At 39.8% G+C, this 21,615-nt stretch overlaps 2 protein-coding genes across 2 annotated transcripts; one reads left to right on the top strand and one right to left on the bottom strand.

Moving 5' to 3' along the window:
• Nucleotides 1-55: 55 nt before the first annotated feature.
• On the top strand, nt 56-5,583 carry ATP5MD (ATP synthase membrane subunit DAPIT). Its single transcript, XM_032423403.1, has 4 exons — nt 56-164; nt 3,858-3,953; nt 4,042-4,134; nt 5,480-5,583. Exons 2-3 carry the CDS (start codon nt 3,867-3,869, stop codon nt 4,129-4,131), a joined length of 177 nt encoding a protein of 58 aa, XP_032279294.1. The 5' UTR covers nt 56-164; nt 3,858-3,866; the 3' UTR covers nt 4,132-4,134; nt 5,480-5,583.
• A 103-nt stretch (nt 5,584-5,686) lies between these two features.
• TAF5 (TATA-box binding protein associated factor 5) lies at nt 5,687-19,251 on the bottom strand. The gene is made up of 11 exons (XM_032423402.1): nt 18,684-19,251; nt 16,681-16,918; nt 13,069-13,384; nt 12,132-12,295; nt 11,890-12,025; nt 10,940-11,060; nt 10,002-10,131; nt 8,038-8,202; nt 7,235-7,412; nt 6,879-7,056; nt 5,687-6,625 (listed from the first exon to the last, which is right to left on the bottom strand). Exons 1-11 carry the CDS (start codon nt 19,243-19,245, stop codon nt 6,408-6,410), a joined length of 2,406 nt encoding a protein of 801 aa, XP_032279293.1. The 5' UTR covers nt 19,246-19,251; the 3' UTR covers nt 5,687-6,407.
• Between the last annotated feature and the right edge of the window lie 2,364 nt (nt 19,252-21,615).

Genomic DNA, 21,615 nt, shown 5'->3' with positions numbered 1-21,615 from the left:
CAGGAAGCGGAAGGGCGGGACTTCGAGCCGTAGCCAATCGACGCTGAAGGCTGAATCGTTCTGGCCCGTTGAAAGCGTGCGGGGGAGGCGGCTTCTTCCGGCCGATTGCGGGGTAGCTGCGTACGTTGAAGGACACAACCGGCGGAATTGGTGCCTTCTGCAAGGTGGGTGTGTGGACGGGAACCAGGGCTCAGGCCTCGCGCCTCCGCTTTACAGGGCTGGCATAAAAATCCGACCGCTCCTGGTTCAGGAATACCGCTAGGTCTTCGCTTTGGGGTGCGAGGACAGTGGAGAATGGAAAAGGAATTAGAGATAACGAGAGCCAGGGCGCGAGGGTTTGGACTGGGCTGGGAAGCCTCGGGGTGAGGCGGATAGGAGGTCCCAGAGGCTCCCATAGTTCCCGAAGGCCTTTAGATCGTATTTTACAATAGAGAAAAAAGGGGCCCTCAGCGAAGGGAGTCCCCCAAGGTCACCCAGCGACGTGATATTGAATGAAACTCGGGCTTCTGGCCAAATTAACCTTTTTTCCTCTGTATGCCCATAGCAGTTTATTTCCACTGTGCTGTCTTTAGGGAGCTGGCCAGCAAGGCCTTCTTTAGCTGCGCTGCAGCCTTTGTCAAAGCGAGAGTGTGTGTGGCCCAGCCCCTGCGGTTCGCCAGGCCCGCAGTAAGCGGGTTAGATTTCAGTCTGTGTCCGATCAGCGGAAAGGCCTTTTCTAAGAGATAGCCAGAACAGAGAGCTGTATACTCCTTGAAGTGCAAGACGCTGCTTCTGTTACCCGAGTAGCTCTCGACTTTGCCTCCTTTTATCTCGTAATCTCACCATTCCAGGTAGATGTCCAGTCAGACAGGAAAATAGCAGTGTCAAGAAAATGAGAAAGTAGCGAGGACATTTGGTCACTTTGGGCCTTTTTTCACAGGTGAAGAAAGACGTGGAAGGTTTCATTAATGTTTAATAGCGGTGGGCCGGTTAATTAGAAACAAGAGCAAGACCCCATGCTTAGACTTCTCCACGGGCTACCATTTAACAGTTAGTGCAATTATTAGTCTTAGGTAATTTTTTCCTTAGGTCTTTCTAAACTTTGTACGATTCGAAAGGGAATAAGGTTTCAGTTTGAGTTATTCCACAGAGGGTGCTCTAGCACAAGGGTTCCTGATCTTTGTCTAAAAGTAATGTGCAGTTTGCTGAAGGGTGCAGACCCCAAGGCTTGTAGGTTTTTGTCCCATTGTTTATTTCACCAGCAACATTTTACTCCCCACTCCTGCCTCCATCTCACCTTCACAAGAGTCTTCAAGACCCAGACTAAATTTCAGTTCCTATACCGTGCCCTTCCCTGCAGTCAGAATTAGTCCTCTGTGGAATATCACAGTCTTCCTCCCATACTGTGTAGAGAGAAGTTTAAAGCACTTTAGTATTGTTTCATTTGGACACCACATCCTCCTAAAAATTTTTGTTACCCATAAGGTAGTGGGGTTATCAGTTAATAATTTGACTAAGTTAAGCTCCTGTTTTAACATGTAGGGTTTCTCCTAGAAACCCACTTAATACTGTAAGAATCCAAAAGTGTATCATGAAGATGAATGGGGGGGAAACTAGTCTAGCAAAATGAAATGTTAATATAAAAGCTACATTATAAAGATTTATTTTAATGCAAATTTTCCTACTTGAGCTGGAAAGGCCAAGGCCCCTGAGGAGGCCCAAGGAAGCCTGGATTTCCTTCATTGTTCCAACTGTTCAGAATTAAGGTCATTTGTCCAAATTTTCATTGCCAATTCTGTGCACGTGAGCGCCTCTGAAGGCCTTTGAATGGTAAATAGGGGAGTGCCAGTTTCCATAGCAACGACTTCCTCACAGATCTCTCCCTCTTCCATTTCATCAAGAGCCAGCTGAGTCACTGCCACTGCCTACCAATCTCGACCGGACCTCGACCGGCTCGTCTATGTTGCCAATCGACTCGGCGTGGCGTCGGTCGTGGTAGATAGGCGGTCATACATACGAATTTTCAAGTGTTGTTCTGGTGACTTTTGAATGTGCCTTTGTTATTTTTTATTATAACAAATATATGCCTGTGTAAAATATAGGTACTTATAACTCCAAAATTTTGCTGCATATTTTTCCAGAGTTGTTTTTTTTTTCTATATAATTACTAACAAATACTTGGTTTTCTATTACTGCAGTGTCTTTCAAACTTTAGCTTACATCAGAAATGCCCAATAAAACAGATTATCCGGGCCCCAGAGTTTTTGATTGAATAGGCCTGAGGTCAGGCCTGAGATTTTGCATTTCCAACAAGTTTCCAGTGATGCTGTTGCTGCTGGTCTAGGAACCAGACTTTGAGAACCACTTATGTGCTCTGTAATATAATGTCCAGAAATAGAATTTTTTTTTTTTACTGTTTAACATTACACAGGGACACCATGTCAGTGCATAAGGATCTATGCACATTGTATTTCCTCAAATGGAAACCATCATTTTATCAGTCTTCTGTATGTAGATGGACTTTCAGTTTTTCCAGTTTATTTCATAAACAGCATTTCAGTCACTGTTCTGGAACCATATAACGTTTCCCTTTGTGGTATCTCTTATAAGGGTAAATTCCTGGAGAACAAGTGAACCAGCTACATAAAAGGGTATCTAATTTTATAATTTGAAGGTATTCCAGAATTGCACTTTAGGAAAAGTTATACCAGTTTATACTCACGCAACAGCAGAGATGCTTATTTTCCCACATTCTTACTATTTTTCCCAGTTTGATGGTTAAATATCAGCCTCATTTTACATTTCTTTGATCACTTTTATGTTTTCCCTTCTAGTTTTTGTCCTTTGTATTTTCCCTTACCTAAGGTAATTAAAATTTTGGCCCGTGTTTTCTTCCAGGATTCTTTGGTTTTACCATTTATATTTAAATCTTTTATCTATTTTGCTGTGAGGAGTAGGGATTCCAGCTTTCACCAATAGCTAGTATGGATGGATCCTGGGGGTGGGGGTTAGGTGCTGAGTGCACTGCAGCCTAGACGGTGGGTATCCTGCTCTTTATAACTAGTTGACAGGCTTTGATAATGACATTTTGGTAGGATCTCCATTTTTAAGAACTTGAACCAGCATGCTCTTATTAATTCTTTAAACTGTGTAAATAATCTTCCAGTTCTTATTCTCTGATGTGCATCCCTTTTGTTAAAATAATGCTAATTTTTAAAAAATGGTAGTATCAATTCCATTTAGTAAATGATACCTTCTCTTCCTTCCCATGGAGGTCCTTAATTATTTCATAAGAAAAATTGTGAAAGGGGTTGCAAGTTGAGCTGTTTAGTTGGTGGTTACCCTTTTTAGAAACTTTGAAATGTATCATCACAAGCTCCAACTTTCAACTACTCTTAAAACTGATTGAGTCCATGCACAGTGTAACATGCTAGAACAAAAATATCAAGCAATGTTGGGTTAAGGGGTGGGGGGGGGGCTTAGAGACTACTGTGTTCTCTTCCTTGCTAAGTGATTTGATATGTATTTTGGAATGTTATACAATAGCAACCAAGGTAAAGTCTTTTCTGAGTTTCTCTTATCAGCAAGGCTTTTTCCACCATCTTTGCTACTTCTGTGCTGGGCAAGACATAAAAAAAACTCACAATACCTATGTGCAATGATTTTTCAGGTTTTTAAACTTAAAAAAAAAAAAAGTGCCTGGCTGGCTCAGTTGGTGGAGCATGTGACTCTTGATCTCCGGGTTGTGCGTTCAAGCCCCATGTTGGGTGTAGAGATTGCTTAAAAAGATAAAATATTTGAAACAAAAACAAAACTTAATTTTCTTTTAAATTGCATCCAAACCAATTTATTGTTGCTTTCTTTCTTTTTTTTAAAAGATTGAAATCATGGCAGGTCCAGAAACTGATGCTCAATTCCATTTCACTGGTATCAAAAAATATTTCAACTCTTATACTCTCACAGGTAGAATGAATGTAAGTATTAATGATACCTTTGAGCAGTTATATTTTAGAATAATATAAGTGGCAAAAGCTCTTGTTTACTTTCTCCTTTCTTTTTCAGTGTGTACTGGCCACATATGGAGGCATTGCTTTGATGATCTTATACTTCAAGTTAAGGTCTAAAAAAACACCAGCTGTGAAAGCAACATAAATGGTAAGGAATTGACATTTAAGTTTATAACAGCCATTTTGTTGTTAGGGCTTTTTCCCTCACTATAGAAGTAAATTGTTGTCATTGTGCAAAGTTACATACAAGAGGAAAATATTGTTCATATCCTGTTACCCTGACAATTTTTGTTAACATTTTGGTTTGACTCTTTTTTTTATATTTTTTATTTGGTTTCCAGTGGCTATGAGTCATGTCTGTAATATTGTCTTATAACAAATATTTTTTCTATTATTTGAATGTATGAGTATTTATGGATATATGATTTGTATCTGTTCCCTGTTAGGATTTTTTAAATATAAATAACATTGCATTGAACACTTTTGAGCATGATGTGTTGTCTGTATGATTGTTTTAGGCTTAGGTGCTTTCCCCAAAGGTTATGGGGCACCCAGCTTTGTAAGAGGGTGTCTCTCTTGCCCTAGCCAATGTTGAATAATCAGTTTCTGACCTTTGCTCATTTGATGAGTGAAAATGTCTTTTTAATGAAGTTATACATTTTTTCCATTTGTTTACCATTTGTATTTTTCTTAACATTCCCTTTGTTTTTCTCATTTAACAATTGAGTCTTTCTCTTTGTGAAGACCTTATTTCTCTTACATAAGCCCTTTATGTAATAATTATTAACCAACCTTTTAAATACATTGCAAGTATATCTTATTTTTTGCTAGTCTAATTTTTATATAAGCAATTTTATATTTTCCTTAAATTCCCATAGATTTCATTTTCTTCTTATGGGGCACCACAACCTCCATTTGCCCATGCTTGAGTGAATAAATATTTGTTTTGGTAGTAGATGATGTGCAGAAAACCCAAAACCCAGATCTTTATTTACTGTAGCTCTCCAAATTTTTCCTCTGCTCTTAAAAGCTTTTCCAATCTCAAAACTATTGACTTAAGACTACATACCCCAGAATGCAGTGGTCCATGACTTATTCCTGGCAAACAGGTAGTTTTTGCCCAATTTTCCGGATGAGGTACCTCCCAACTTTTGGGGAGAGTGGTAGTATCCCCATTATAAAAATGGAGAAATTTTATCTGAGATGTTTACTACTGTTTAAAATGTTACTTTGTACACTAGACTTTTCCAGTAGCATACATTCAGGATCATGCTGAATTGTTGGCAGCTCTTTTGTTAAAGGTGAAGCGTTAGGTTAAACTGTATTAAGCTGAGAGATGCCTTCATTTTGGGGTGGTTACTGACTCTGAGAATCTGATGAATTTGCATTCAATTTGAGGGGGTTCATGGATAGTCCTATACTAGTAATTACTGAATACCTTAAAAGTAGAGTTGAACACAATTGTGTCTAAACTATTTTTGCTTTGTTTATAGAATTTTAACCTGTACCTCATCTGTTAAGTTCCCATGCCTGGAGAAGCTAATGTCAACTCATCATGTGATACTCAATTTGTACAATAAATTATGAACCTGGAAAAGCTGGTTGTCTTTATTTACAAGATATCAAAAATATAAAAACTGTACAAAATGCAACGAAGGCAAAAAACTGGCAGTGACTTGGTCTAAATCTTTTAGTTTCCCAAAGCAAGGCTCAGTACTGGAGGTAAGCAACTGAAATGTCTGTCTGACTTCAAGTGTACTAGGTTGTATGTAGCTATTTTAGCTGAAATAGAACATGGAAGCTAAATTTTCTTCACCTGGCTTATAGAGTGTTGGGTGCACTCAGAATCCAACAGGTGTAAATTCAGATGTCAGTAGATGGTTGTACTTCATCTAGTTCTTAGAAAGAAATTGTAGTTCACCCTACCCAGTAACATTCCACTAGTCATGGGCCAAGCAAAAATGTTAGTGGATCATTTAACATAGTACTTGAGTGCCATACAGTAACCACATTTTTACAGCAGAAACACATGCTCATAGAATTCTTCAGCTAAAATTCAAGATGGTATTATATTACTTGATTTGAATCTTGAAGCAGGATGGATTATTGAAGTCAACTGATTTTTTTTTCTAAACATAATAAATTAAAATAGCATTTGAACAGAAAATGCATAGTTTCCACACATCCAGAGCACCATAAATGTCCCTCCACGAACATAATACCTCTTATTCAACTAACGGAAATTAGTTAAATGTGGTTGCTATAGAAACGTGGAACTGTCCTGTTCAGATTTTCCAAGCAGCATCCTTCCAGATCCATATAGACAAAACATTCTTTGTAGCTTAAATATTAATCACTGAGGTATTTGCTTTTAGTCTCCCTTTTTCAAACAGTAGCTTCCAAAAGGTCTTTAATACCGATTTATTGCGGACTATAAGCTCCTGCAGCTAGAACCAAGTTTCTTCGCGTAAAATGGAGGTGTACAACTGGCGTTGATTTGGTCATATATGTTCCCAACAATAACTCCTGTGAATTCTCAGGTAAATTTATATGCCCAGTGGCTGTAGTAAAATCATCAGTCTCTAAATCTTCAAATGCTTTGACAGCATCCCACAACCGGACTGTATTATCCATTGAACCTAAGGGGAAGTCAAAGGAAACCATTTAGTAGCATCTACCATATTTAGATTTTGACCTCTTGTCAGATCTATTTTATATATTAACTGTTTCTGGTGAAAAAATCAAGCAGTTTAACCTGAGAAGTCAACAGACATGTCAGGGGATACTCTGGAATCATGGCTAAGAGAAGCAAAACCTAACACAGTCAACACTAAATGTTTCATTTTAACGTACCATTTACCCTTTATCACAAAGCCATTTCTAGTCATTTACCTGATGCCAAAATTTCACCATCTCTACTAAACCTAAGTGAACAGACTGTATCAGTGTGGCCTTTTAATTCTCCAACCATCAGACCATGTCCAATATCCCAAAGGAGTACTCTGCCATCCGTTGCTCCTGTAGCCAGGAATCTCCCATTGGGAGAAAATGTCAAGGAATGAATTGGTCCCTAGAAAAGAAGTCCATGGAAAGAATCAAAAGTGGATTAAAAATATCTAATAAAGAGAAAGCTAGAATTTTAAAGCTTAGTGGAATGAATCGTTTCTTTTAAAATGTGTTACTGGTTAATTTTTAAAATATTTTTATCTCAAAAGCAACCTTGTGTGCCATAATAAGGTATAAAATACCTTGTGTCCAGTGAATATTCTTACACAGTTCCCATTCAGGACATCCCAGAGCCGCACAGTTCTGTCTGCAGAGCCCGTAGCAACATAATTAGAATTTGGATGGAATCTGGTACAATTCACATCAGCAAGATGGCCAGCAAATATCCTTAAAGGCTGATAGTGGTCTGTAGCCCAGAGCCTTTTAAAAAAGGTATTGAAAACAAACAAACAAAAAAGGTAATAGTTAACCGCCAAAATTCTAAAATAAATACAGAAACACCCATGTGAAATGTTAGCTCCAAATAGGTCCCCCCTTCACTGGCTACCTGAGGGAAAGAAAATGGAATGATTGAGACAAAGTAACATTCTTAAGGAAAACTAAGTTGATCTAGTACAAGTTTTTTTAATTCTCTAGTTCTCTGTATGTACCTGCCTTTCCTACCCCAATTCGTAGTCTAACCCATAGAAAAGTATTTTTCGCTAGTTTTGGCCACCACAAAATTGGTTTCTAACCTGAGTTACCTCATCCTGAACTTTTAAGGAGATCACAGGAAAACACCAGCAGTGATTATAGTGGTAGTGAAAATCTAGCTGGTGGGAGGGGCTGGGAGCATGTTAAATAGTTTGGGAAAAAAGGAGGACTCTTGATATGGACATAATTGCAGACATAGTAATACTCCCCCAATTCATTTACAAATAAGGAGCTATAAATGCTGACATTCTCAAAAAGATCCCAAATAATAGAAGTGAAATGAGTTTGGCTGGAGCTTGTAATTCCCCAAAAAGAAACCATTCTGCCAGTCGTAAGATCACAATGTTCTTACCGAGCTACTCGATCGTGGCCCCCTGACACAAAATAATATCCATATGGAGAAAACTGTGTATCCCATACTGGGTAGTTGTGTCCTTTATATCCCACCAAGCAAGTAAATGTTTGAAGACTCCACAATCTAACAGTTCCATCCTCTGAAGAGGAAAGCAAGTAGTTCCTGAGAGAAGAGAATGTAATATATTTGATTCCCAGAATAACTTAGTTACCTGTCCAGTTTCTCTGTACATTTGAGTATGATAAATATAGCTAACTTGACATGCTACATCTTTTACATTATACATGGAATTCACAGTAGATAACAAAAGTTGAAAGTACTAACCAAACTAATGTTAGCTCTAACACTCTAATCTACTGAGCACCTACTAAATGAGGTTAGTTGTTTTTTTTTTTTAAGATTTTATCTATCAGAGCACGCACAAGCAGGGGGAGAGGCAGGTAGAGGGAGAGGGAGAAGCAGGCTCCCCACTGAGCAAGAAGCCGGATGCAGGCTCCATCCCAGGATCTTGGGATCATGATCTGAGCTGAAGGCAGACACTCAACCAACTGAGCCACCCAGGCGCCCCGAGGTTAGATATTTTTAAAAGTATATTGGAAAAATCACACTTCTTATAAAAAATTATACCAAAGGGTACCAACAAAAAGTCAAAAAGGTCAATTGAGAAAAACTAAGAAATGTGATATATCACTTAAAACTCAAAAATTTTTTACTTTAAAATGGAGATGGCTCTTTTCCTCTCTGACTTGCATAAGCATTTTTTTTTTTAAAGATTTTTATTTATTTATTTGACAGAGAGAGACACAGTGAAAGAGGGAACACAAGCAGGGGGAGCGGGAGAGGGAGAAGCAGGCTTCCCGTGGAGCAGGGAGCCCGATGCAGGGCTCGATCCCAGGACCCCGGGATCATGACCCGAGCCGAAGGCAGATGTCCAACGACTGAGCCACCCAGGCGCCCCTTGCATAAGCATTTAAAAGGAAATGTCTTTGGGGCGCCTGGGTGGCTCAGTCATTAAGCATCTGCCTTTGGCTCAGGTCGTGATCCCAGGGTCCTGGGATCGAGCCCCGCATCAGGCTCTCTGCTCCGCGGGAGGCCTGCTTCTCCCTCTCCCACTCCCCCCTGCTTGTGTTCCCTCTCTCGCTGTGTCTCTCTCTGTCAAATAAATAAAATCTTTAAAAAAAAAAAAAAAAAAAGGAAATGTCTTTTTGACCAAAAAAAACCACTATAGACATGTAAGTAATATTTTACCTTTTTCAGGGATAAATACAAAAGCTGAACCACTCAAACCATTACGGTTTTCATTGAAATTAGAGGTTTCCCTCAAGTAAAAATGTATCATCTGGCTAAACCTTATTAAAGTTTCACTCTCAAGATTTCATAAAGATGAAAATGTTGATGGATTGAAAGCTATTATCCACGTAAGATACAAATGGTTATTATGAATAAAAAATTCCCTCCAATTTCTACAGAATGTTAGAGATCACGAAAAATAAGCAAATACCTATTTGTGGGTTTCAAATTCCCTTTTCAGTATCCTCTTAATTCTTTTGATTACACAAAATCTTCAGTTGACAGCTAACATGCCTTTAATATCAGGAATCTGTCTGAATTTGGAGATGATGGAATACAGCAGTAGCCCCAAGCCCAAGGCAGGAACCCAAAGAAGCAATTCAGCCCCTATCAGGGTTATACAAAAACTAAAGCTAATTTTTAAAACCAACAAATCCTGAAGCTGTGCATCTTGATTCTATAAATTTGGGTATATATTAAGTTGCTATCTTATACACCAGTACCCCAAGATGAATTAGCAAATGGCAAGATTCTAAAAGATAATGCATAAGAGGCATCCATGAGATTTTTCTAACAGAATTTTTCCCAACATGTTTCCAGTAATTAACTTATATATAATCTCAATAATGCAGTAATAATGCAGCAGTATTTAATTTTTCATTGAATGTTACCTATCCGGACTGAAGCTGGCTCCATAGACAGGCCCGCTGTGACCATACAAAATCTTCAACTCACTTGCTGTTTTCTCATCCATTATTCTTTCTAAGACATCATCTGATTCTTTGTCTATGAGGCTAAGATCTAAAACGGTCCAAAAATATTGATTTTTTAAAATACATTCATTTAAAAAGAAAAGTACATTCATTAGAATATTTCAAGGCAATTACATCATGGTTCAGAAGAAGAACTACCATTTGAACAGTCCTACATACCAGTCTACAGCCATACCACCCTGAAAGCGCCCGATCTCGTCTGAACAGTCCTACATACCACCCACAGTGCCGATGCCTCTAACCATCCCAGTGTACAGAAGAGGAAACTGAGGTTCCGAATAATTAACAATTTGCCAGAGTGCACATAGCTGCTCAGTGTCGGAACTATGATTAAAACTCAAAGCAACTCACTATATCATGTTTTACACAAATGAAAACTATGGAAATATTAAAAATTTTTTGAAAATATATTATCTTGTTTAAATAATACATTTAGCAAGAAACTTTCTTTAAAGTGAAATCCTAAAATTAGTTCTTTTTAAGCCATTTTTAGAGCTAAAACAATGTAATCTCCCACTATTTACTTTAAAGGCATTTTTAAAAATTCACAGGCAAACAGTCATAAAATTAGATTTTTAACCTTACGGAGTTTTCTAACCCAATCCCCTCATTTTACAGATGAGAAAACTGAGGCCCAGAAAAGTTAAACCAGTCTAGCACCCCAGTCTCCTGACTGCCACTCCAATGTACTTCTCGCTTGGGAATGTTAGCATTTTGAGTTAAAGTAAAATCAAGTGAAATTCTGCTGAGATCACAATGTCTTATGTATACTCCATGGAATCCAGATCGGTGTAAACTAAGGGCGAGTTCACATCTTCACAGGTCATCTCAGTTACCTGCTGCTTGTTTAACACTACGAAGCTTTTTGGGTGTCACAGACCACACTCTAACAGTTGAATCTGCAAAACCTCCAGCAATCAAACTAGAATCATCAGTGACATCCACTGCAGTGAGGCCCTGCCAATAAAAAAAATAAGAACTTTGTACTACACAATATGGTCTTGGGGGGAAAATTACATCTTAGAAACTACATAATGATAACTCTTTCTCATAGAAAAGATTTCATTCTCTTATGAAACCTTGGAAGTATTTACTTTTTTTTTTTTTTAAAGATTTTATTTATTTGAGAGAGAGAGAATGAGAGAGAGAGCACATGAGAGGGGGGAGGGTCAGAGGGAGAAGCAGACTCCCCGCTGAGCAGGAAGGCCGATGCAGGACTCGATCCTGGGACTGCAGGATCATGACCAGAGCTGAAGGCAGTTGCTTAACCAACTGAGCCACCCAGGTGCCCCGAAAGTATTTACTTTGAGAACATGTCACCATTCACCCCTTTTGCCCTCCAAATTTAAAGCACATGATATGAAGAAAATGTTAATCATTTTTGTACTTTAGTAAATATATCCTTAGCAGCTTATTACAATCTATAAAGACATATAGAATCCTTAATAAAAAGTATTAAGTTCATACAAGTACTTAAGCCAAGTTCAATAGAGATAAACTACAGTTTCCTCCTCCTCAAAGGCTAGCGGAATTCTGATCAGTAAAACAAGGGACACACATAAGCAACATTCTGGCACCTGCAAGTTGCTAAAGGTCTTTTCAACACTGCCTTCTATCTATTCCAAATTCCAATTATCCTTTCCTAACTTCTGTCTTTAAGCTATATTTACATCAAGAGTTTAAAAAAGAAAACTCCGTCTTAGTTAACACATCTAAGTTTCTTTTAGTGGTAAGTCACCATTTTACATGACTCTCCAGGCAGAAATTGCACAATTATCTTACCAACCTGGTAAGCATTGAGGAATGTATAGAAACAAATGGAGGGTAAACAGTCTGGCCCAAGGCGTACTCGTTTGGTGGTTTCTTTCATATTCATTATCTTATCCAACTTATCTGAATCTTTCAACTCTGGAAGAGGGATTCTGTGAAAGAAAAACAGACTGAAAATCACTCTATTAAGAAACTGAATTCTCTATAATAACAGTTCATCCTAAACCTCCACACATGTTCCTGAAGTTTTTCCCTCACCTGTTTTGAGGTGGAGCATTGGGATCTTGTTTTTTGCTTTTGGATCCAATGCTATCTTTTTTAGGCTTCTTCTTTTTAGGTTTTCCTTCTTCATTTTCTCCTTCTTCATCTTCATCATCCAAGGGCACCTCAATTTCTGGCTCTTTTAATAAACCAAAAAATACCTACAAGTCAAAAGAGCCAACAATTTCAAAATTAATATTTCATTCATCAATACATCCTTTTCATATCTTGATAGGATGACTCACAATTACAATATAGTAATTTATACCCTGAAGCAGATTCTGTACTTGTCTACCCAATAGCCAATCTCCCCTTCTTCCTTACTAACAGAACCCTGATTTTGTTGGAGCAGCAATATGCTCAGTTAAATCATTTCTATTCCCAGACTCCCTTGCAGCTGGGAATAGCCATATAATGTCATTCTGGCCAAGAGATGTACACACAAATATACTGGGTAGGGTTTTAGGAAAAAAATACTGTTTTCCCGATAAAGAGATTTAGCGGGGATATGCCTTTTGTCCTCCCCCTTCTGCCTTCCTGGAATGCAGGTGCAATGCTGGAGCTACAACAGCCATTTGGGAGCACAAAGAAGAAAGCCACATTCTAAAGATGATGTAGGAGAAACTAGAAGGAGCTAGGCCCCTTGATGGCATTGTGGAGCCCTTACGCCAGAGCAAGAGGGCTTTCCTTTGCAATTCATTATATATGTATGCAAAATCCCTTATTTGTTTCAGTCACTGTAGTCAGGGTTCTGTTAAATGCAACCATTCCCAAATTCTCACTAATTTACACATCATCCTTAGAACATGAAACTTAGTATACGGGGTACGGTTATTCCCAAACTAGCTATAAGAAAAATGTGTAAATTATGTAGATGGAAATGCTACAGTTTTTCATAATCTGCATTAGATAGTTCTTAGGTTTATTCCCATACCTTTGATTTGTTTGCCTCTCGTTTAGCCTCTCCTGCCAAACTTCCCACCATCGCATCTATCTGTTGCTTACTACGCGGCATCCCATCAAAGATGTCAATGTAGAGGTGCTCCTGAACTATGTTCCATATCTGATTGTTCTGTTTCTCCTGAAGATGCCTCTTCAAGAGTTGGTACGAGTCACGGGAAATACGCAGAACAAATTTACTTGTTCGAAAATCCAACATGGTCTCATTCCCTTTCATGTGTTCCTTTTTGGTAAGACTAGATAATACTCGTAGGTCATCCTGGTAATAACATTCCTGATCTCCATGGAACCTGTTTCAGTGATTTTAAAAAGTCATTTTTCAATGTAATCATTAAGGGATCTGCTCTCCCCCATATATTTATAAACATCCCAGAATATTTTCAACGTAGCAGTCTGAATAATCCTGGACTAAGCTACAGGATCAGAAGTAACTCATTTCAAAATGATTACAATTCAGTTTCTGAATTCATCCTGAAATTTAAAAATTTAATTCTCTAATGAAATGTATCATTAACATTTTAAGAGAATTTGAAATAAATACCATAAGTGAATGAAAGATGTCCACCACTGGTAGACATTTGAATTAGAATTTCTGCTTTACTAAATTTTATGTTCTCTCAAAACCCACTTTTAAAAACTTTTTATTATGGAAAGTTTCAAACATATACAAAAGTAGAAACTAGTATAATTAACTCAATGAACCTATCACCCAGCCTCTTAACAATAATCAATACATGGCATTCTCATAAAACCCACCATTTTCAATGACTTCTTATATTCTTAATACCAGACATATTTATTAAACATCAGTAAAATAATATGACTAAAGGACAAACAAATGTTGATACCAAAGAATGAACACTTCCATTTACTCACCATTACCAAAGGTAATTAAGTAAAGCTTTCAGCCTTGGTGAAAATTAGTAAATTTAAATGTACTTTTGTTTCTATAAATCTTAATTTTCCTGATAAAGTAAAATTAAAGATCATATATTTGGCACTCACTAAGAGCAGCAAACAATGCAAAAACATTTAGGGAACAACGACTAAACATAAGATACTAGGCTCTAGCTCTGATACACAGCCAATAGATGCCTAAACTGTTACCCCTGTTACCCTTTTATGACTCATCAAGACAAGATTTGTTTCTGTCCAAGATTTCAGTGAAATTAGAAATCTCAGCCTCCTGGTGTTCACATCAGTCACTGCCCATAACCTCATCTGAGCATGGTGTCTGGGCAAGGGCTGAGATTGTCCATAACAAGGAGACAGAGTCCCCCAGGATATTCTAGCTTCCTATGTGAAGAAATGGCTATCCCATGAGACTGGGAGAGAAAGAGGTTTTTTGATGACAATACTACAAGAAAAATTAGGTTAGAGTAGAAGTTCTGTCATCATCAGCCTTTGTTAATTTTTTCAAAAATGCTGAGCTACAGAACATTTGCTTTATAAACCTTCTATTAGGTATCATACAATAATGAATGGATATAATGGCATAGAAGCTAAGTGTCCCGAGTTCTATTATTCCTGTATTACCACTACTTCTGTTATCTGACAAATGCCAGCTTTTGGGTCTATTGCTTGTACTAAAATGCTCTCATTCAAACTGTTAAGTACCACTTCCTTTTTAACCTCTCCTTTCTTTGGCTTCTATAACTCAATACCCTCCTGGTTTTCTTCCTACTTCTCTGACCTCTCCTTACATACCTCTTCTACGTGGCCATCCCTTCTACTCATTTTCTAGCTCTTCTATTCCAAATGTTGGCGTTCCTCAAGGCCCAGGTCTAGGCCTCTCACTGACTTATTTCATAACCCCCACCCCCACCCCAGACAATCTCATCCATATCCATCAATATTACACACAACTCCAATTTATGGCTCCAGTCCCTACATCTCCTCAGAGCTCCAGAGCCTTATATATCATTCATCTATCAACTTGGTATCTCTTAAATGAGTCAAAGGCATATTCAAGTCCGAAGCCAAGATTACTCCACAACCTGACAAACCAGGTCCTCTTCCAGGGTTTTCTATCTTAGGTTGAAGGGCACTCCTCCATCCCGATGGGGGAGCCAGAAACCTAGGGGTTATCAATAATACCTTCATCTCCCTGACTTCCATATCCAATCCATCACCAACTGCCTCACCAATATGTCTACTTACCTTCACAAACACTACTGTACCCTAGTCTAGTGTTTCTCAACAGAACATTCTGGGGCAGAACAATTCTTTGCTAAGTAGCACTACCCGCACATATTAGAACATTTGGCATCCCTAAGCCACCTGCTCTTCCCCACCCTAGCCATTATGACAACCAAAACACCTCCACGCAGTTTCAAATAGCCAAGGGGAAGCAGGAATAATATTACCCCCAGTTAAGAACCATTACAATAACCTCCCAAACTGGTCACTCTAAAGTCACTCTGTTCCCCCTCACCACCATCTATTTTCCCAACTGCATAAAGGTCCTTTCAAAATGCAAATCGGGGCGCCTGGCTGGCTCAGGTGGTAGAGCGTGCAACTCTTGATCTCAGAGTTGTGAGTTCCAGCCCCAGGCTGAGTGAAGAGATTACTTTAAAAAAAATTTTTTTTAATGCAAATCTAATAATGACATGGTCCTTCAATGGCTTCTATAGCAGAGACACCTCACTGTCCCCAAACATCCATTTTTTCTTTCTTCCTTCACAACAGAATATCTGAATATTAGCTGAGCACATAAACACCTAGGTAAAGGCCACACTTTCTACCTCCCTTGTAGGTAATTGTAGCCGTTGCCTAACGACATAAAAAAAGGAAGAGTTGTGTGCAACTTCGAGGAAGGATGTATGCCCTCCCAGCTGACTATAACACTGATGTGACTGCACAGAGCCAAAGAGCCATCTTGTGCCACAGGAGGAAGCTGCATGACAAGGATGGAAGAGCATCAAGATGGAGAGAGCCTAGGTCCCTGGTAATCAAAGACTCTATACCAGTCCTGGACTGCCTAACCTTTATGAGAGAGAAATAAACTTTTATCATATTTAAGCCTCTATTGTTTGGGTTTTCAGTCACTCTCAGTCTAATCTAATCCTAACACAGCTTCCTACTGCTCTTAGGATAAAAACAAAAAATAAACTTTTATTTTATTTATGCCATTATTATTGGAGTTTTCAGGGAATCTCAGACAAATCTAATACTACCCAATACAACCCACTACTGCTCTCAGGATAAACAAAGACCCTCAACATGACCCAAGAACCTGCCTGTTCCAGCCCACCTTCGACCCTGTACTCTGCTCCAGCCACACTGGCCTTCTTTCATCTCTGTACCTACCATGACCCCTCCCACCAGAGGTGTCACACATGCTTTTCCCTCTTCTCTTCATCTGGTTAGCTCCTACCCAATCTTCTGATCTTACCTCAAGCATCACTTCCTCTGGGAGCCTTCCCTGACTTCTCCAACTAGATCAAACTCCCTGTTTTTAGGTTCTCCTAGCACCAGGTACCTCTCCTTCATGAAAAAAGTTACAATCTTACATTTGTGTGGTTACAGATGTGTATATACATTATATATATGTGCTATATATATAATATATATAAAATTCACATACTTCTCAAAAAATGATTTTGCTTCATTCTCATGTTGATTGTAGACTAGTTCCAAGTACATGTGTACAAACAGAGGATAAAAGAGTTGGGATAACTCTGCCCGATGGCAGTCCAAGGAACATTCAATGAAGTGTTTCAGTCCACTATAGTATTCTTCATACATTGTGGGGTCCCCTTGTTGGTTGTAGGCTGACAGCACAGCACTGACATCCGGCTGGTCTTCTACAGCTACACTTCCAACTGTTTAAAAAATGAAGAACAACCTTCAAAAAATGACTGATACATACCAAGTGACTAAGGCTGCTTTGCTAAGGTCCAGAGGTAAACTGCTTCTCAGATGTTTGTCCCTCTCCTCTCAAAGTCTCTTCCCCAACACAATCATACACTCTTTCAATGGGATTTTCACTTTGTTTCAGTCACCTATCCCAAACTCCTTCAGCTTGTTCATATCTTAAAATTAAATTTTCAAATCAGTAACAAAAAGGTTCAATATTTTTCCTGCAGCTACCTCAAAGGCAAAATTCATAAAACATGGTATGTGCAAATCAAACAACTATATTAATCTTCTCTCAAGGCTCAATGTAAATGGCACCCACCACCACCAAGCCAAGCCCTGCAGTAAGATTCCCAGCTCTCTGAGCTACCTAAGTATTTTGTAACTTTCCTATAACACATCTTATCCTGTAGGATATGCGTACATCTATCACTCCTTATAAAATGCAAGCATTTTAAGGGTGGGAAGGCGGAGCCTTATTTGTTTCCAAAAGATAACTCAATTTATATGCTTAAAATAATTTCTATAAACATCATTCCAAGGCAGAAAACATGAGTATTTATTTGTAATATTGCAATACCAAACAATGATAACCTGTCAATCTAATCAGTTTGTTGGAAAATTTTAAGTTGCAATTATAATACTGCTGTGCTCTTCACTGCACAAATGTTTTAAGTTCTTTTGGTTACTCTGATGGCCTCTTTTCCTTCTTACTGGTTTCTGAGTTATGATAGGTCAAGTTTCTGAAGAGATGAGAGATTACAGAAAAATAACCAACATAATTCATCCATCTTATAGTTCATTCACAAAGTTCAGCATTCAGAAAAGATTCCTCTCAGTCATATTTTTGCACATTTCTATTTGTGGGATACAATGCTACATATTCATACTTCACTTCTGGCAATGCTGCAAAGATTAGGTCTCATAAATACAGATTAATTTGGCTAGAGGCTCTGCACTAGACAACTTAATTCAATAAACGTTTATTATCAGCTCAGGATCACCTTTGAGACCTCATATTGTGTATGAATTTTACTGCATGGACTTTGCAATTACAGTTGCTAGGAAAAGGCTGGGGAAGGAGGTCTCAGGTGTTAAGTGTTAGGTGCTGGGCATAAATTTATCAGTACCAGGCATTTTATATATCTTATATCTGAGCCTCACAATAACCCATTTAATAGAGGGGGGAACACTTACTCTCAGGAAGAATTAGCATCACACAAGTAAAAGCAACAGAGACAGAGTCTGAACCCAGGTCTGTCCAAAGCCTATTCCTAAATGAATGATTCTCAACCTTTGCCATACGTCAATACCACTTGGAAGCATATATTCAAAAATGGAGATTCCTAGACTCCACCTCTACATGATCTGATTCACTAAGTCTGAAGTGACAGACTGTATAAATATTGTTAGTGTTAATGCAGACCTGCCAAGGCTCAAGAACCCAAAAAAGAAGAAAGGGACCAAAAGCCTGAAGGTCCCCGCCTCTCGGCGCCCACCCTCCCCAGACATCCCTCTGCTCAACAGCTCTCCTCAGCCTCTCACTGGAACTGACAGCTTGGAAGAGGGTTTGACTGCGCAGCCGGCGCACGAGAGAAAGGGGCGGGCATGTGGCCCTAGAGGCGGGCCCAGGAAATTCAAAACAAGCCCGCAGAGGTGCAGGCCTGCCAGCCTCTGCCTTCCCGGCTTGCTCCCCTTAGTGCCCTGCCTCCCCGGGACTCCGCGGCTCACCTTTCCCCGGAGCCGCAGGACCTGTCGCTAAGCCCGAGACGGCGGCGGCCCCCGAAGCGCCGGTGCCCGGAGGGTCAGGGGCCGCGGGGCCGGGGGCCGAGGCTGTGACCCGGCTGAGAAGCGCGCTAGCCGCCTCTGTACCGGCGCCGTCCGCCTCTCCCGGGGCTCCGGTGCCCGCCACTGCCTCCTCCAGCAGCCGGGCCTCACGGCGCAGCGCCTCTTCGGCCTCGCGGAGGTTGCTCTGCCGCAGGAACTGCAGCACGGCCAGCAGAGTCTGTCGGTCGTGGGGAACGCCGGCCTCCGGAGCAGCGGCGGGCACCGGGGCCGCCCCCGCCGGAGCAACGGCGGAGACAGCCGCCGAGGGCTTGGGGGTCCCACCATCCCCGCCGGCCGACGACGACGCCGTCGCAACGTTGCCGCCGCCGCCGTTGGGGCCGTTGTTGGTAGTGCCGCCGCCACCCTCGCCAGCGCCGTCCCCCGCCTGCGGAGGTAGCAGCGTCGGCGGTCCCTCTGGCTCTAACTTGACCGCCACCTCCGTCTGCTCCTCCGCCAGCGCCGCCATCTTGCGGCTGAGCCACCTCGCGCCGTCAAGCGTGATTGCGTTTTCGCCACATGGAGGGCGGGGAGGAGAGTTTTACGACACCTTGGGAGGGCCATATACGGCAGTAGGAGGGGCGAGAAAGAAGGAGAAAAAGAATAGGAGGAAGAGCAAGTTTCAAAAAGTGAGTGACAGAAAGGCAGGAAGTGGGAGGTGGCGACCGCCTGTAACATTTGCCTGTAATAATTGCCGTTCACTGCAGACCCGCTATTTTTAGGCACTGTGAGAGACATTTTACATTTTATGACCTCCTTTAATTCACCAATCTTATAAGGCAGTATTATCCTCTCTTTACAGGTGGCTCAACCGAAACCCAAAGAGGTTAAACAACTTGCCAAAGTCACGCAAGAAGAAAGTGAAAGTGTCAAAATTCGAATCCAGGTCTCTAACTCAAAAGCATATCCCATAGCCTGAAGGAGGCTTCTGAGATACTGGTAATGTTTTATATTTTCATCTGGGTGGTGGTGACTTTTTATTTTTTTGCAGTTTTTACCTTCGTAAAAATTAAGCTACACGCTTAAGTTTTGTGAGCTTTACAGCATGTATGTTATAATTCAATAAAAAGTTTTTAAGTACCTAAGGTTTGTCATTGTGAAATGTGTACATTCTGTATTCGTACTATGTTATCCTTTATTACAAATAAACTGCGTTTTAATTGTATATTTTTATAAATAGTATGTGCCATTTTGGAATATGCTTCATAGGTTATAAAACCTTGCTGATGTTTTATTTCATTTGAATCTCAAAATTCTGGGGATGGGTGCAGACAAGAAAAGTGAGCCTGGGGAGTTGGGAAGATCTAGCACAGTTATTCCTGTTGCTGGTTTTTAAGTCCTACTAGTTTCTTTCAACCCTGTTGAGTAGCTGAATGACCTGGATCAAATTACTTAACTCAAGTTGCCCAATTTCTAAAATAGGGATAATAATAGTACCTACCTCACAGAGTTGTGTAAGGATTAAATGAGATAATGTGTATATGATACCTAACACATAATAAATAGCTGTTGGTTATTTTTCCTTCACCATAAAAGCTGTTCTGTAAATGTTTTCTAGAGTCCAGTTATGATGTTCAAGGTGATCTCAAGACGGGAATATGAAGCTAATCTAACTAGATATCTAAAGTAAGATTATGGGGGCGCCTGGGTGGCTCAGTGGTTAATCATCTGCCTTTGGCTCAGGTCATGATCCCAGGGTCCTGGGATCGAGCCCTGCATTGGGCTCCCTGCTCAGTGGGAGGCCTGCTTCTCCCTCTCCCACTCCCCCCTGCTTGTGTTCCCTGTCTCCCCCTGTCTCTGTCAAATAAATAAAAATCTTTAAAAAATTTTTTTAAATAAATAAAGTAAGATTATGAAATATGGTAGGAGTAGGGGGTAGTGGAAGATGACTAAGAATTGGTTAGCATTTTTTTTTAGATTTTATTTTATTTTTTTAAGTAATCTCTATACCTAATGTGGGGGCTCAAACTCACAACCCCAAGATCAAGAGTTGCATGCTCCATCAACTAAGCCAGCCAGGCGCCTTTGTTTGTTTGTTTGTTTGTTTGTTTTAAGAAGATTTGCTTAGCATTTACCCAGCACTGATCAATAGAGAGAGAACCTGAATCTCATGTGCACACTCACGAGGTGGGGAGAATTTGCCCTTTTCCTTAGGATCATTGAACTAATTTTTCTGATTCAGTATTTACTAAATAACTTGATAATTGGTAAATAATTGAGCACTTAGCCATGAATAACAAGTTCAGGCATATTTATTATTCCCTGGAAGGTGGTTTTACACCTCTACAGCTGAAGCCCACATACTGGGACTCACAAAAGTACAGCCACCTCCTTTCCCTCTGTAGGGTCCACCTTTCACCTACCTTTGTTTCTTAAGTTCCAAAAAGTCTGCGTTGGTACCTCAGACAAGTAGAATGGTTTTCCTGTTATACCACAGAAGAGATAAGTATACTGAGTAACTGCAAGGCCTACTTTTAATTTTTGTTTCTCTTTTTCCCCTTCCTTTCTAATTCCTACTCCCATTCTCCTACTCTCTTCTTAGGATGTTTTAAGAAGTCAGGTATCAATCTGTATCTTTTTCCTTTACAGGAGAGCTACTGTTTCTCTCTGGATGTTTCTCTTTCTCTTCAGTGTTCTTTCATTTTACTCTAATACATCTAGGATTAGATTTTTCATGTCTATCCTGATTGGCCCTTTATGCACCCATTCAATCTGCGATTTTTTTTTTAAATTCCAGGAACTTAGAAGCATTATATCTACAAATATTTTCTCCCTTCTATTTTTCCCCTTCTTATATTCTTGGTTTTTTAAAAAAGATTTTTATTTATTTATTTGAGAG

This window comes from Phoca vitulina, unplaced genomic scaffold (genome assembly GCF_004348235.1).
Source record: "Phoca vitulina isolate PV1807 unplaced genomic scaffold, GSC_HSeal_1.0 scaffold28, whole genome shotgun sequence".
Lineage (NCBI taxonomy): Eukaryota > Metazoa > Chordata > Mammalia > Carnivora > Phocidae > Phoca > Phoca vitulina.
This window is presented reverse-complemented; position numbering and strand designations above follow the sequence as displayed.

What these genes read in the sequence shown, in the direction of transcription:
- ATP5MD (XM_032423403.1), top strand. Translation starts at nt 3,867, where the DNA reads ATGGCAGGTCCAGAAACTGATGCTCAATTCCATTTCACTGGTATCAAA. An exon ending in CTCTCACAGGTAGAATGAAT is followed by an intron (nt 3,954 to 4,041) that starts GTAAGTATTAAT and finishes TTTCTTTTTCAG; the next exon opens with TGTGTACTGGCCACATATGG.
- TAF5 (XM_032423402.1), bottom strand. Translation starts at nt 19,245, where the DNA reads ATGGCGGCGCTGGCGGAGGAGCAGACGGAGGTGGCGGTCAAGTTAGAG. An exon ending in TCCTGCGGCTCCGGGGAAAG is followed by an intron (nt 16,919 to 18,683) that starts GTGAGCCGCGGA and finishes TTTTTTAAACAG; the next exon opens with TTGGAAGTGTAGCTGTAGAA. An exon ending in GCAAAATCATTTTTTGAGAA is followed by an intron (nt 13,385 to 16,680) that starts GTATGTGAATTT and finishes TCACTGAAACAG; the next exon opens with GTTCCATGGAGATCAGGAAT.